This window comes from Perna viridis, chromosome 1 (genome assembly GCF_037379345.1).
Source record: "Perna viridis isolate PV_CMFRI_1.1 ecotype Kerala chromosome 1, ASM3737934v1, whole genome shotgun sequence".
NCBI lineage: Eukaryota > Metazoa > Mollusca > Bivalvia > Mytilida > Mytilidae > Perna > Perna viridis.
The window spans coordinates 68,378,174-68,394,424 of NC_142445.1; the positions used below are offsets into that span (position 1 = coordinate 68,378,174).

The 16,251-nt window shown below is 31.4% G+C and overlaps 2 protein-coding genes across 3 annotated transcripts in view; one reads left to right on the forward strand and one right to left on the reverse strand.

The window, feature by feature from the left end:
• LOC148630110 (uncharacterized) overlaps nucleotides 1-2,510 on the forward strand; it is a 34,090-nt gene extending 31,580 nt beyond the window's left edge. For both annotated transcript variants that reach the window (XM_088561046.1, XM_088561053.1), the window contains exons 39-40: nucleotides 506-673; nucleotides 956-2,510. In XM_088561046.1, the coding sequence (XP_088417172.1) occupies nucleotides 506-673; nucleotides 956-1,164 (377 nt within the window). In that variant the 3' untranslated portion in view covers nucleotides 1,165-2,510. The remainder of the gene's footprint in view (nucleotides 1-505; nucleotides 674-955) is intronic.
• Nucleotides 2,511-3,750: 1,240 nt separating this feature from the next.
• LOC148630111 (large ribosomal subunit protein uL13m-like) lies at nucleotides 3,751-14,627 on the reverse strand. The gene is made up of 7 exons (XM_088561061.1): nucleotides 14,512-14,627; nucleotides 10,975-11,098; nucleotides 10,545-10,638; nucleotides 7,684-7,744; nucleotides 5,593-5,679; nucleotides 4,921-5,042; nucleotides 3,751-3,894 (listed from the first exon to the last, which is right to left on the reverse strand). The coding sequence occupies exons 1-7, from the start codon at nucleotides 14,530-14,532 to the stop codon at nucleotides 3,813-3,815; spliced, it is 591 nt and encodes a 196-aa protein (XP_088417187.1). The 5' UTR covers nucleotides 14,533-14,627; the 3' UTR covers nucleotides 3,751-3,812.
• Between the last annotated feature and the right edge of the window lie 1,624 nt (nucleotides 14,628-16,251).

Sequence of the window (16,251 nt, forward strand, 5' to 3'; positions counted from 1 at the left end):
GTGCACCGGTAGGGTAAGCGTCCTCTGCTTAATGAGAAGAAGCTGTCTCTTCAAGTTCCAACAATAGTGCCCTCACCAGAGTACAAGAGGTGTTGTGTTCTATGGGATACATAGCACATTATAAACTACAATAAATCAGATTCCATACAAAAAAGCGATATGTGTAAAGAATGATGTAGTGTAAATGTGTTGTTAAATCAGTTGATTCACCTGAACTATCCAATGTTACCGTAGTTCATTCAAAAAGACAAATTTTCCATTATATGAAAACATTAAAAATAAAAAATTATCGGTAAAAACTAAACTAACAGCACAAAAATAATTAATGTTTTTGGTGACTGATTTTTAAAATACCAAGCTTATGGTCGTGAAATGGTTTTTTTAAATTATTTTTTTAAAACCTTTTTTCGAGAAAAAAATAAAACATATTAAAAATGGAGTTGAACTTTCATTTGTAGAAATGATACAAATTTTTCTAATATTAGTGATATAATTAACTTAACAGGAGAAAAAGGACCACCAGGAATGGCTGGAGAACGAGGGCCGATGGGAATACCTGGTACTCCTGGACCACAAGGACCATCTGGTCCCCCAGGGCAACAAGGACCAATGGGAGACCGTGGTGAAACAGGAGTCGGTAGAGACGGTAGAACTGGCGACCCCGGGCCCCCTGGTAAGTACAGAAGATAAGTCAGATATAACAAAGTAGCAATCTATCTTGAGAGTTACTGCTTGGTTAAAACATTATAGAAAAAGCTTATAGAAAATGTGAGGTGTATCATTTAGCTTTAGTTTATGTCTACTCTGTCTGTAATAAATTATTCATCACATATAACCCTAACTTTTGTTGTGGACTAGTGTTCCTATCGTGTAAATTGTGACAAACCCAAATTGTTTTAATGTATATTCAATATAATATTTTGAGTGGTTTTCTAAGCTTTTCCTTTTGTTTTAGGTCCAGCTGGTCCACCTGGTGAAGGTGTCCAGGGTAGACCAGGAGAACGGGGTCCACCAGGTGTACATGGAGTCCCAGGTAGAAGAGGTATGGTTGGACCATCAGGACCACCAGGATATTGTGAATTCTGTAATTTTGCTCCAGGACATACCGGTGGCAATGCTCCAGAATATATACAGTTGGGACGAAATGATATTAAGAGGCCTTAAGAACATACGAAACCTTATTCCAATTGTGATATTGCCTGTAGCATCGTCAAGAAAACATTCTTCCCTTTAGCTTTCATAGAAAGAATTTATTTATATAGAAAGCATGATTCGATCTTTTATTTTACTTATCAATCTGCAAGTATTTTATTTGTCTTTTAATGTATTTAGTTAGTGTATTTGAGGCTTTTGTGCATAGCATTTGTTTTATTGAATGATTCCTTTGTATCAAGTGATTATTTATAAGCGTATTTGTAGTTATGTATTGCAGGTCCTTTTCTTTTAATTCCTTTTTTATTTGTATAACATATACATTATTTTAATAGCAAGGCCAGACTAATGTATAACAATCATGTTTGTAGTTACTTGGTATTTAGCTAGCTACTGGTTGCTACTTATAGTTTATGAGAATAGATCTCCTGGCATGAACATACTAGAGGTACACCTTCAAATTCTCAGGGATTATCTGTTGATATTAGCATGACTAACACAGCTTAACAGTCATTAAAACTCTACAACCCCATTTATTATTATACTGTGTCGAATTCTGAATTTGAAACAGCGACCTTTGGTGATACTTACCACAAGTGTCGTTCAATGGTTGAGATAAAGTCACTTCAGTATTCTTTCATAGTAGCTTTAGTTGGCATGCTACAGGTTATCTGGTTTCAGTGTTATTAAGGACCCTATGGGTATCACAATCACCAAGAACATAGCAATACTATATTGATGCATGATTACACTGTTAGTGGTTTCAATTTTGACTTCTATAAATGAATTAGCAGAACGTTAACGACTCAACTCGGTTGAAGTGATGGAAGTCAGGGGTTCATTCAATTGACTATATTATTTAAATCAAAGAGAAGTTTTCAGTTATGACGTTTCAATTTCGATTCAGTGGATAATCAAACATTGCACAATCATAAACAAATCACCAATATGGGGGAGAGAAGCATTAAGTCAAATCACCAATACGGGGGAGAGAAGCATCAAATCAAATCACCAATACGGGAGAGAGAAGCATTAAGTATATTGTTATTATTGTTATATTGTATATATAGATGAAATTATTGCTTTTTTACGTATTTTCTAATATATTTGTTAGTTGTTTTGTAAGTATTTATATGTAATTTACTAACACGTTTGTTAAAGTATTGATAATACCATTGTAGTTTTTTGGGCTCACTTTATGATAAAAATCCAATTATTTACATTGTGTGTACAAGAAGTTGGCGTGAACAGGAATATTCTTCATTCAGTGGCCAGTGATTTTTGTATTGTTAAGGTCATGTTTTTTATACACAGGATGGAGCAAAACTATTTTATCAATAAAATGCTTACAAAATTCATACTCTTTCATACATCAAACATTGACTGTCCTTACTTATTATGACTGCCTATTGCAGGGTATTAACTTGAGTAAAACCAAATCCCCCTAATATGACCTAAAGTATGTACAATAGTATGATGGGTGACATTAATCAAAACAGTTTCTGTTTTTGGGTTAGTAGTATGACACACAACTTAGTTAATGGAAAGAAGTGTATCTCATCAGATTATGAATATCCTGTGAAAATTCAACTCCAGCATGGCTTAACAGATTAAAACAAAAAATTCACCATAGATAGAGCTCATCATGCTGAACACTATTACCCTATGTCAAAGTTTTGCTACACCTAAAAGTTTAGGAGATATGTGTGAAAAATTACTGTCTGACCCCTATCTTCTATTTTTAGTAATGGCGGCCATGTTTTTCCACAGATCAAAAATCCACCCACATCAGTTCTATGCAGGATACCCCTGAAGAAACATTCATACCAAGTTTGCTTCCAATTGATCAAGTAGTGTCAGAGAAGAAATTTTTTGAAAGAAATAACATTAAAAATCATCGAGAAAGGGCAATAACTAACATGGGTTAACAGATAAAGACGAAAATTCAACATCAGATAGATTGCATTTCGTTGAACATTTTCACCCAAGTCAAAATTTAGCTAAACCTAATGGTTTTGGAGATATATGGGAAAAACTACTGTCTGACCCATATGTTCTATTTTAAGTGAATGTGGCCATATTTTTTCACAGATCAAAAATCCCCACATTAGTTCTATGCAGGATCGATACCCAAAGGAACATTCATACCAAGTTCACTTCAAATTGGTCAAGTAGTGTCAGAGGAGAAGATTTTTGAAAGAAATAACATTAAAAATAACAAAAAACATAGAAAAAGGGCAACAATTCCAATATGGCTTAACAGATTAAAACGAAAATTTCACCACAGATAAATCTTGTTAAAAAATTTGGCTAACCTAACGGTTTTGGAGATGTATGCAAAAAATTACTGTCTGACCCCTTCAATTTTAAGTAATGGCGTCCATGTTTTTCCACAGATCAAAAATCCTCACACTAGTTCTATACAGGACACCTCAAAGAACATTCAAACATAGTTTGGTTCTAATTGGTCAAGTAGTGTCGAAGGAGGAGTTTTGAAAATTTGTTAATGACAACTACAAGGACAGTGACGGATGCCAAGTGATGGCAGTAGCTCACATGGCCTTCGGCTAGGTGACCTAAAAATAAGTTATGATGAAACAAAATCACAATTTTTTAATAGTTATTATTAATCATACAATAAAATACATATAATATGACACTTATTTCTTTTCCTTTTCTTTGCCTTCTTCTCCTCTTAATGGTGGGGGGATTCTTTTTTTAGGCATGACTGCATTTTCAGGCCTGGAAGAAGTAACATATATTATATTACAATACCATGAATTTAAAAGAAAAAAATCTATCACAAGAATAAAGAAATATTTCAACTATTAAAAATAATTAGGCTATTTTCTATGAAAGATGATTGGTTTTCATAAGTCTAGTGGTTAAATCTAAAAATAATATTTTGCAGATAGCAAAGACTGCACATTGTTGGATCAATTGATGTAACATATACAAAGCTGTAACTTAATATAACATTCCATTGTACACAATAATGAACTGTTTCACTCCAAACGTTAATTCCTTCTTTCTCCTTCGATGGAACATGTTTTTACAGAATTAAAAATCTCAATCTACTCTACTTTACAAGCCTTTGACAAGAGACTCACTAAATGTTACATGTATCAAGCTAGCTTAATATGGTTAAAATGGTTAAATATAAAAATAACAAAAAAACATTGAAAAAGGGCAATAACTCCAACATGGCTAACTTAGTATGGTTAAAAGTGAACTGAAACAACAACCACAAGTAAGCTAAGTAACTAAAAGACTTGAAAGTTTAAACTTCATCTTTATTTTAGGAGACAAGTAAATAAATTTTTGAGCCTGCATTAACTTAATATTAACTGAATAACATTCCATTGTACAGAATTTACATGCCTTTGACAAGAGACTCACTAAATCTTACATATATCAAGTTAGCTTACTGAATTCCAGAATTCTTAACAGCACAAAGATTCCAAACCTTTTATTTGTATGATATTCAAATTTAAACCAAATCATTTCAGAATCTGTATCTACTAATCTATGACTTTTTGTTAATGACCCTTGTTAATAAAACTTCAGACCTCATGACACACTGACTTCGTGAATCAAAAAAGGATATCACACAGCTATCAATATCTAACCTCCTGAGACTGCAAATAAACAGCACAAACACCTATTTCTATGTTTAACCTTTAATACATTCTCCAGTATCTTTAATTGAAATATCTTCCAAAGTGTACATAAGCTGTTATCATTGGCATTAAAAGTACCGGTACATACCATTCAAATATATTGGGAAAATTGTCTCTTTCCTCCTGGGAGTATTGCTCTAACGTTTTAGGGATTATTTGTATCTGTTGTATTTGATCACTAATATTGGCCATGATTTCTTCAGGAACATTCTACAAAAATAAATTGTTACTTTATAATGAAAATTTCAAATTCAACTGAAAATATAACAATTATTAATTACCCAAATATTTCGTTTCCTTGGTATATCACAGCTGTATTCTGTGAAAACATTTGTTGATACTGAATTAACTATGATTAAAAACATAGTAATTAGAAAAATAAATTTGCATTTATTTAAAGAGGTCTTTGCTTTTATAAATATAATAAGAAACTCAGAAATTTAATTGGATGCATACATGTAAAAGAACTGTGAATCAATGTTAAATAGATTTAATTAGTGAAAAAAAATCTATCAAAATGCTTAACTCTTCTCAATATTAATTAACAACAAAATATGCTTACTAAGGGTTCACACTTGTCATAGGATTTCTTCAAGGTTGTCTAGACCAAAAACACTTTCTACAGCCACTATATGTAAACCTTATGTAAAAATTGTTTTTGTACCTACATCATATATATAGGGAAACTGACCTTGCTAATTTCATACCCAAATACAAATCAAAACCTAATTCAAACCATGTCTAAAGAGTTTAAACTTACATCATCAGGAAACAAATGAAGTCTTCTCATCATATTTGGTCTGAGTAAGTTTCCTTTGATTCTTTGATACACTGCTTTGTAAACTACCTATTTATATTAATATACAAGAAAATGGGGTTAAGGTATCCTATACTTTGTTGGACTAAACACATATTGTATTACATATCTATATCTATGTGCTATACTCTTAGTCCAAGCTACTTCTCATGACATCAGAATGAATAAAAAAACAGACTATTCAAAGTGATGTACATTATGGCTCATTGTTGTGACATTTGGGATGATTTCTTATTTAAATATAAATCATTTGAAAGTTTTATGATTTTGTACTTTTATGAATCTAAAGTAAAGTTCCATATAAAAATCAGACATATATGTAAGGATGAGTGGCATATTTTTCCAGATTGTAATCAACTTTTCTTGCTTAAGAGTTTATCCACTGAAGACCCAGGTAGTGGGTGGAACATACTAATAATGGATTCTAATTCATTTTCAACCAGAAAATATAACAAACTCATATTATCTAAACAGAATTGAAGGTTGTTTGCAAATTACTAAATTTGTGAGAAAAAAATTATATAAATAGCACTAGAAGTTTAGATTAATAACTCTTTGATCTGATTTGTTAAGGAACTTTTTAACATATATTCTGGGTCATCCACTATTGATACAGAATAAATTCCTGTTCTCTCTATCATCATGATATTAATATTACTTTGGAATAAACAAATAATAGGGTCTGCCTGGTTATTATATGGACTGTCTCTTAAAACGTTCTCATAAAAGTATTAAAATAATACTAAAAATGTAGAAAAATCAGATATACCACTTATTAATCTTTTATAACACATTATCTGTCTATGAAATATCTCCATTTGAAACTTTTCTTCGAAAAATATATTTTAAAGAGCAGAAGGATATTATTCTAAAGAGGATTACATTTAAAATAATAAGTCAGTCAAAAAAAATTCACAAAAATTAATGTGTGTTTTTCAAAGGTTATCCCTCTAAAATCAAAACATTTTGGAAAGATTAATGATTTGACCAAAGTTATTTCCCCTAGTCAAAGTGTATTCAAAGTAAAATATATCTTAGAAAGAAATATGCCAAAATCAGAAATCATTCAAAAAAAAAAATCAGATATCATTAAAAAAAAAAATGTTTAAAATAAACAACAACAAAATCACAATAGGGAATCAATTCTTATCAATTGTATATGGAATGGCACTTGGCTCTTAAATATCAGATAATGTTATTACATACATATACAACTATATCCCCACTCTAGACTACACCTCTTGTAATGATATGGGTGTATACATACTGTTGGTCCTACACATGGTGTATGTAATGTGTATATATCTTTTATGGATATAGAAAATGTAGTGTAAACCAACTTGGTTTTTTTCAAGATTGGAGAAATTTACGAAGATTTGTTTTTTGATGACTGACCTATAAATGTTTATAATACACATTCCTTTGGTTATAATGTGATAATGGTAAACTTGTATGATACTCTAATAATGAAAAATAGTATCTGCAATAATAAGTAGCTTTACTCATCAGATTAAATTTGACAATATATTAATAATTGAGTTGGTACTAATTTTAGTCACAGTGTTAGAAACTGAATTCTTTGTCAACATAAACCTATCATAATTTTACATAGACAGCACTGTACATTTTAAAGCAACTTTGGCCAATTTCAACATAGACCTGCTTGATTTTACATAGACTCGGTCTGTAGGTCTAATGTTAATTTCTTTCACTGTAGTCAAAGTAAATAGCTATATAATTTTTTATTCCTGAACTATTATAAGTAGTTTGCCAAGTAAAGAGAACAAGATACAAGTTACTTTTATAAGATCAAAATGTGGATAACAGAAGGGAGGGTGTGTGGTACCTGGATACATTTTTTTTTATGGCGAAAATAAAAGTTTAATTAAAGACAAGACAGAGCTGTTTAATCAAATTCTTAAAAAAAGGGCTTAAGGGTAAAGGATTTCAACTATGTAAGATTGGATAGTGAAACCATCTATAATTACATGCTTAGACCAAAACAAACACATATTCTAAACAAATTTTACAAACCCGTGTTGGATCCATGGTATGGACTCTCCATGCAGATGTCTGTGAATAACCTCCAGCATATCTGTAAAATATGTATCAAGTAACAAAACAAAGATTTTAACATAAATGAACAAACACACTACACTGCTGATAGCAACTGTTCAAATTTTGAATAAGTGACTTAAGCCTCTATCATCCTTTACACAATACAAAATGCAATTTCAGAAGTATAACCCAGTATCTAACAAAAACATGATTTTATACCGCAAACAATTAAGAACTTCAAAGAGTGCGGCATTATATGCATTTCAAACTCAAGGGCAAGTGTGGACATGATAATAGTTCTTGACACTCTTAAGCATAGGGACTTACAGTTCATTATGGACAAAATATAGGACCAAAATTTAAAATTCAATTAAAATTTTTCAAAATCAGCCCAAAAATTAAAAGTCACTATTTGGGGTTGGCCCCTTTGGAGCATTAAAAAATATCTGAAATCTGAGTGCAGGCAGAGGTTTTTATCACAAATAAAAAAAAAATGGAAATCAGACAAAAAAAATAAACTAGAGGCTCCCAGGAGCCTGAACCATTCACCTGGGTAAAGTTTGTCTTTCAAGGGGTATAAATTTTACAAGGAGTTGTCCAACAATTTTGATTCAAGAAGACTTTGGTAGGACTTATCATAAGGATCATTTCAGCAACTAAAAGTTCCTTTCTATCTATTATAGTTTTCAAGATATTGGCTGAAAACTGTAAAAAATGTCATTTTTTTATCTTTCAAGGGCAATAACTCTTACAAGGAGACACCTGACAACTTTGATCTCTGAAGACTTTTGGAGCCTTATAATAATGATCATTTCAGCAATTGAAAGTGTTTGGCTAAACATAACAGATTTGGAGATGTATGCAATAAACTACTGTATGACCCAAATGTTCTATTTTTGGTAATGGCAGCCATGTTTTTCAACAGATCAAAAATTCCAACATCAGTTCTATGCAGGATACCCTTAAGGACATTCATACCAAATTTGGTTTCAATTGGTAAAGTAGTGTCAGAGGAGAAGATTTTTGAATGAAATAACATAAAAAACAGCAAAAAGCGTTGAAAGAGGGCAATAACTCTTAACATGGCTTAAAGGATTAAAATGAAAATTTGACCACAGGTAGATCTCATCATGCTGAACTTTTTTACCCTATTAGAATTCAGCTAAACTGTTTATTTTTGAGATATATGGGAAAAACTACTGTCTGACCCATATGTTTATTTTTAGTAACGGCAGCCATGTTTTTGAAGGGATCAAAAATCCCCACATCAGTTCCATGCAGGATACCCCATGAAACATTCATACCAAGTTTGGTTCCAATTGGTCTAGTAGTATCAGAGGAGAAGAGTTTTGAAAAATTGTCAGTCTAGTGATGGCAATAGCTCACATGGCCTTCGGTACCCCTTTAATTCCAACATGGTTAAAGATAAATCTAACATGTAAACAATTTTGAAACAGAATTTGAAAGGAACAGATTGATATCTGAATCATAAAAATCAGATTAACAATGAACTTTCTCCATCAATTCTATTGCTTACACCTATTTCTCCATTCTTAGCCCCTTATTTCCAAAAGGAGTGGGGGGAAATCTCCAAAAACTATAAGTCCCTAGGATCAATGTGATAAAATTTCAAAAAGGTCTGATGAGTTTTACTCAAGTTATCATAAATTAATAAACTTAACAGACACCAATGCAGCCACTGCCACCGATAACAACAACAGGTTGATATCATTATAGGGCCCAAAAATATTTTTGGCTCTGTATAAAAACAAAATCAAAATTAAAACCAGAAGAATAAATTTAACAAATAATCAAATTAAATAACAAAACTCTGGGTTCTTCTTTCAAGTAAAGAAAATCCCATCAGTTGAAATTGACATAAATGTTTATGATAATAGGCCAATTAAAAGGTAGATATTGCCCCAAATGAGACTAATACTACCACAGCCTGTTGAACCCTGTATATTTGGGGACCAATTTGGCACATGATTCCTATTGAACACAATTTTTTTGGAATAAACTAAGCACTATTGACAAACAATTTCACAGCTATTGTTAAAACACCAAATTCCCAAACCACAATCAGTACTCATTTTTTTTTGTTGACAACACAATGACAGAATATGACCTCAAATTTACTTTAAACATAAATTCCTGACAATATGCATTTCCCAATATAGTAATTTAATACCCCATTAAGTTTCATAACAATCTTACAAATTACTGAGAGGGAATTGCAGACAACACATGAGACTAAGTTTTGCTGGAAAATGCTCAAGTCCAACAGCCATCGATTCTACAATTTTTGCCCAAACATAAATTCCAAATTCCTGATAATATGCACATCCCAATATGGTAATCTAAGACTTTATTGAAGTTTCATTACAATCCTGAAAGTCATTGAGGAGTAGTTGCAGTTCGACAGCCGTCATTTCTACAACTTTTGTCCAAACATTCCTGACAGTATGCAGATCTCTATGTTGTTGTATTACATCCCACAAAGTTTCATTACAATGCTGCAATCTGCTAAGAAAATAGTACAGACAGATTGACAGGCAGATGGATGAACGGACCTGGGGACAGACAGGGTGAAACTTATATACCCTTAACTTTGTTTGCAGGGATATAATGATGTGAATTTCCTTTTACCCTATCCATCATATTTTTCTGCTGAAAATAGAGTACCCATAACTTCAACAGTCAAAGTCAGAATGTTAGCCTCAATGTTAACAAGAAAGTAGTAAAATAAATAAAAACCCATACTTACCTATCCTGTTTTTGCAAAGGTGTAATAGAAAACACAAAAATATATTTAGGAATGCCTGAATAAAACTTACCCAGTATGATGTGGGTAGGTAAATGTTCTCCATCGCTGATCCCTCATAGCCACATTCTGTGTGTTAATTACAACAACATGGTCACCAACATCACCTACAGCATCACAAATACATTTAAAATGAACTGGGTTTATCATAACACATGTTCAAACTCATACATGTATTTAAACAACATGTAGTGTATCACTTTTCATAGTATTTATATAAGTATTATGTCTGTAATGTTGATATTGACTTCCTGTACACCTGTATTGTAAAATTTGACATTTTTATCAAGTTTTAACAAATTTTGGTCAGCAAAACAAACTAGACATGTTTCATACATTTTACTGTGATTTAATAGAACAAAAACTGAAAGAACAAAATAGATATACATGTACATGAACTTGTGAACAAGCTCTTTTAGTAATTAAATAAAAAGAATACTTACTCAATGGGTGATAAATAGGTTTGTGTTTTCCTTGTAAGTATTTTACTATTTTACTTGCAGATCTAAATGCACACTGATTTTCAGCATCAAATAACCACCAATTTCTGGTCATAACCGACCATTGCTAAAATGATACAAAGTCATTGTAAATTATTAATGCTTCTATAAAATAACACAATTTCAAGGCAAAGAAAAAAATACCTGTGTTTCTGCTAATAAAAAAAAAGGGTTGGTATGTTAGGAAAACTTTTTTTTTCAAAAGTTTTGGACTGACTTGGTTTGGAAACTTATTCACGTTTTAAAAGTGCTTGTCAAAACTGGCCAAAAATATTAGGTTAGGCCAAAAAAAAGGAGGGCTGGTAGAGTTAGCAGAAACAAAGGTAATTTTTTTTTAGGCCCAATCAGCTACATGAAATTTACATCAATTTCATTGGTAAGTAAACACCAAAGTTCTCAAAATAATAACAGATATATTAATGATTATGTAGTCTCCCACTGATGGAGACTTTTGTAACCAACAACATCATCAACTTAGTTGTTACTGAGTCATCCAAATAAAACAACAATAGACCATTTTCACATTTGCAATTTATGTAGAATTATGTATACAAGAGAAAGAATGGATTTTGAATTTGAAAAAAAAACAAGACCAATAATAGTTATTTCTCATTTTCACCTCAGAAATCATATTTCCATACTTATTTTTCTATGACAATGGCACTGTAAATTCTCTGTCTTGTTTTTATGGATATTTTGAGATGTTCCCTGTTACTTTACAATCGAAGAATGTCGGAGAAATAAATAGTTCAATCACAGAGGTAAGAAGGAGAAACATTGTAGTATGGAATGACATTAATAAAATGGCAAGTTTTTGAAAAGAACTTATAAGTAACCAAAAAATAAATACAAAAAAAGATATTATATAGCTGAGGTGAATTCAAGGACAGATCATTTATATAGTATCTACAGAACTAAAATAAACTATAGCAGCAGTCATGTGAATAAGAAATACAGAGTGGCTGACAAGTAATTTATTTGTAATTTATCGGTGGTGACCTTCTTCTTTTTCTTCTTATTCTTCGTATAATGCCCACATTAAACATCCTGAATATACAGGCAGATTGTGCATGGTTAAAAGAGACATGACGCAAAAATTTATTTTACACCTAATATATAATCAAAATGACCCTAATAGTCACTTCTGTCATTTAATTGAAGATAAATTTATTCAAAATCGACGATGACCCTAGCCATACAAATTTTAATTAGCCATGTGGTCACATGACAATGTTAAGTCATTGGTTCTAAATTCATAGATCGACTGGTTGAAATGGGTGGGGCTTCAGCATTTGTTGCATGATTTTTACAACTGAGAGTGAAAATATTGAAAGTTTTGGTATGCTAGTGAATATATACTTACAGCTGAATCAATTAAGACCACTTCAAGAAGAAAATGATAAACAATGTCAGAAATATTAAACTATTGCATGTATGAAGACTAGACTATCCACAGTGAGATGACACCACTTCTGTTCAAAGGTTACACAGAAATATTTTATTATATTCTTTCATATAAGATTGAAAGTTTTACATAAAGTAAAACAATTACTGTGTATTGTATAAAATTCTTCATGTAAATTGTTTTATTTTGAAATCTGTATGACAAAAGAAATTCAATTATATTTCAATTATTATCAAAGTCATACACTGGCATCAATACCTGTGTCATAGGTTGCCAAAGCCTGTAAAGAAAAAAGAAGCCGTCCACACTATCTCTTGGTCATAATTAGGTCTACCAGGCTTTTTTATCAATGTAACCCAGAGGCAAAGAAAGATTAATACACAGCATGTCACTATTTCAGTTGTACTGTCCTGTTCAAGTCCTAAAAATAGTGTGCCAAGTACTTGTGTATTCACTACGGGGATGTATCATACAGTATACTTAACAAAAATGAAAAGCTGACAGAAAACATGAAGAACTTAAGTCTTCTAATTTTTTAAACATAATTATTGCATACACAGCTCAGTGGACCACTCTACACCAAATATACAAGCCATGTGTTAATTTTTTCGGGCACATGTATACATTTTCAATGTACCTAAATGGAGATTGAGAAAGAATGAAATAGTATTGCCATGTATGGTAATTGAGCATTACTTCTGGTTTTCATTTAAGCATATTAATTAGGTCATCGTGAAAACACAAACAAATCATTTTAACTTTATTTAGTACTAACCACATGAGAAAATGTTTGTTACACTAATATCTAAACATACTATAGTTTTATAAATATAAACATTTATAAAATGATATTTTTTGTGTCATGTCTCCTTTCAAATTAAGATAAAAATAATTGTCCAAAGTGTTTGTTATTCATTTTTGTCACTTGAGCTTTGAATGTGGCAGTTTCTTCCAGTCTCCAGTTGTGTTGGGAAAGAAAAACCAGTTCTGACAGTCTTTGGTTGTTGTTTGATAAGCATAGACATGGTCTTCTGAATGCCTTGGCCTTCATAACTAATTCTTCCAATTGTTATCTTTATCTATTTCTACTTTGTTGTTTCCTATCTTGTGGTACATGATTAGTCTTGCTTCTTTCCTTCTTTGCTGTAGGCTTTTCCATCCCAATTCTTTTATCATGTCAGTTACAATAGATCTAAGTCTATAGTGATTGGTTACAAATCTCACAGTCTTTTTTGTATCTCCTATACTTTTTTCTTTTTGAATCTGAAGATGCAGATCCTAAAGTGTTGTGTATTTCAATTTTGGTCTACTAAAGATTTGTATCCCTGTTCTTTAACAGTTCTTGACTTTACCTGCAGGTTATACTGGAGGAGACCTAAGCTTCTGCAGGCTTTGTTTATGATGTTTGTGATGTATTCTCTCCAGCCTAAATCAATAGTGATCATGCATCCCAGGTATTGGGTAGACGTTCCATACATGTATCTTAAATGTATAGAAATTTATCAAATTTTTTTTCCATATTGACCACTTGAAAAACTTTTGTCAAAGCAAAAGGCTACATCTCTTTACAATGAAGTTTTGAAATATAGTCAAAACACCTGCAAAATAAAATGTTTCAAAGACCCACTTATTTCATGTACTTGATCAAAAATCCTCAGACATTATCAAAAAACTTATTTTCGATTAAGGTAAATTAAGGCATTAATTCTTTGCCAAAACCTGAACTGTTTTACCAATAAAATTACAAATATTTGGAAAAGGGAACATTCTAAATGCTTCGCTTGCACTAATAAAGCCAAATGCCTTCCTCATATTATTTGAGTGTGTGTCTATATTTATGTCTTTTCTCTTGCAGGTTTTGGTAAAGATATATTGTTTGGTGCTCTCTTCTAGGCTTCTTTGAAGATATTCCACAGATGGTTGATGCATTCTCTGACTTTCTTTAGGCTGTTCTACGTATCTTCTTTCATGGCATCATGCTGTCCCATCTACTGATCTAGCCTTTACTTAAGTAAAGTGAGATAATTTAGGATTAACATTGTAAAGTCTAAATCATATTAAAAAACAAGACTTACTAGCACTCTGTTATAAGCCATGTCCAGTCTTTAATCATTATTTTTATCACCAATGTCAAAGTAGGAGACACATTGTGTTCTTTAGGGACTGAAATGGACATGGGATTACAATGACAAATTATCTTAAAATATTTCAGTTATTTCGTACCATAGTGACATTCGCACCAGAAAGTGTGACTTCGTGTCACCTACTATACTGTTTTACAATATTTCATGTTTATTTGATAATCAAATTTTTTATAAAAAGTTCGAATAATTGTGGCCTCAAACTCTTCCAATGCACATTGGTAACTTTTCAACATTATTGATAGAAAATATCCATTTTATACAATATTAACTGTCAATGAATAATTTCAAGGTATATGCTTGTTCGAATTTCAACTGATATCATTCTGACCCAAATCTATGGCAAGCGAAAGCGGACAAAAATGAGCATTGCTAATATTTAAAAAAAAAATGATTTTTTAATATTACAAATTCATTTCTAATATTACAAGTCAGATTTCTTATATCACAAAACACTTTTTTAATATTAAAAAATAATTTTTTGATATTAAAAATTTATTGAATTTCCATTATTAAAAAAACTATTTTTGAATATTACAAATTCATTTTCTAATATTACAAATTCAATTTGTAATATTACAAAATGTGTGATATTATATAATAATATTAAAATAAGGAATTTGTAATATTAGAAAATGAATTTTTTATATTAGAAAATGAATTGTTATATTAGAAAATGAATTTTTAATATTACAAAATAAGGGTTTTCCAATATGAAAAAATGATTTTTTAATATTACAAATTCATTTTCTAATATTACAAATTTATTTTCTAATATTACAAATTAGATTGATTAGGTTCTCTCCTCAGCATCAAGTGGCTGATTTTCAAAATACCTTATTTCGAATGAACTTTTGTTACTAAAATTGTGATAGAATGAATAGAAAAGGGTAATTTTTTACCCTTTTTCCACCTACTCCATGCATGTTTTCATCCTGTGGTAGTGTCTAAGTGCCTGATATTTTATAAAACATTGTATTTGGCTGTTAGTTTTGGAAAGGCACCCCTGATATGTAGTAATATTTTTTTCAGTATGTTACCATGGCTACTGGACTTTATAACAATAATCACTTAATTGCTTATAAATAACTTGAACCTCCACTCACCAAGGATTTAAAAAATATGCACTTTTTTTTATGACGAAACACTAGAAATTTCTGTGCGGACTGCCTCAAAACAGCTTTATTTCAACAAAATTAGACCAAATTTTCAGGAATGCCCTAACTGTATAGTACTACCTAAGACTTCGACATATGGCAAAAAAATCGCCGAGGTATGTGACAGCTTGGTCCGGCAGCAGGGAGTATAATAGGTTACAGACCACCAATTCAACCAATGAGCATTTTAGTCCTACGCAGAAATTACCCCTGTTCCTCATAGTGCTGTGAAAAAAGTTCTCATTTTATTTAAAACAGTTTCTGAAAGGAAAAACATTTCTGTACATTTTATAGGTGCATTTTGCTTCTTGTTATGTGAAGCCTAATCTCCATAATGATTTTTAAATATACCCCTATCTTGTGAAAACACTGGGATTTCCCATGCTATTTATAGACCCTTCACTTCCGGTGACCAGTACTGCACTGCAAGTCTGCTAACCCCACGTGCCATTCTGAGGATTGTGAGCTGATATATGTAGAATCATGCTGATATATAGTCCTCTGCAGGTTAAAGTTA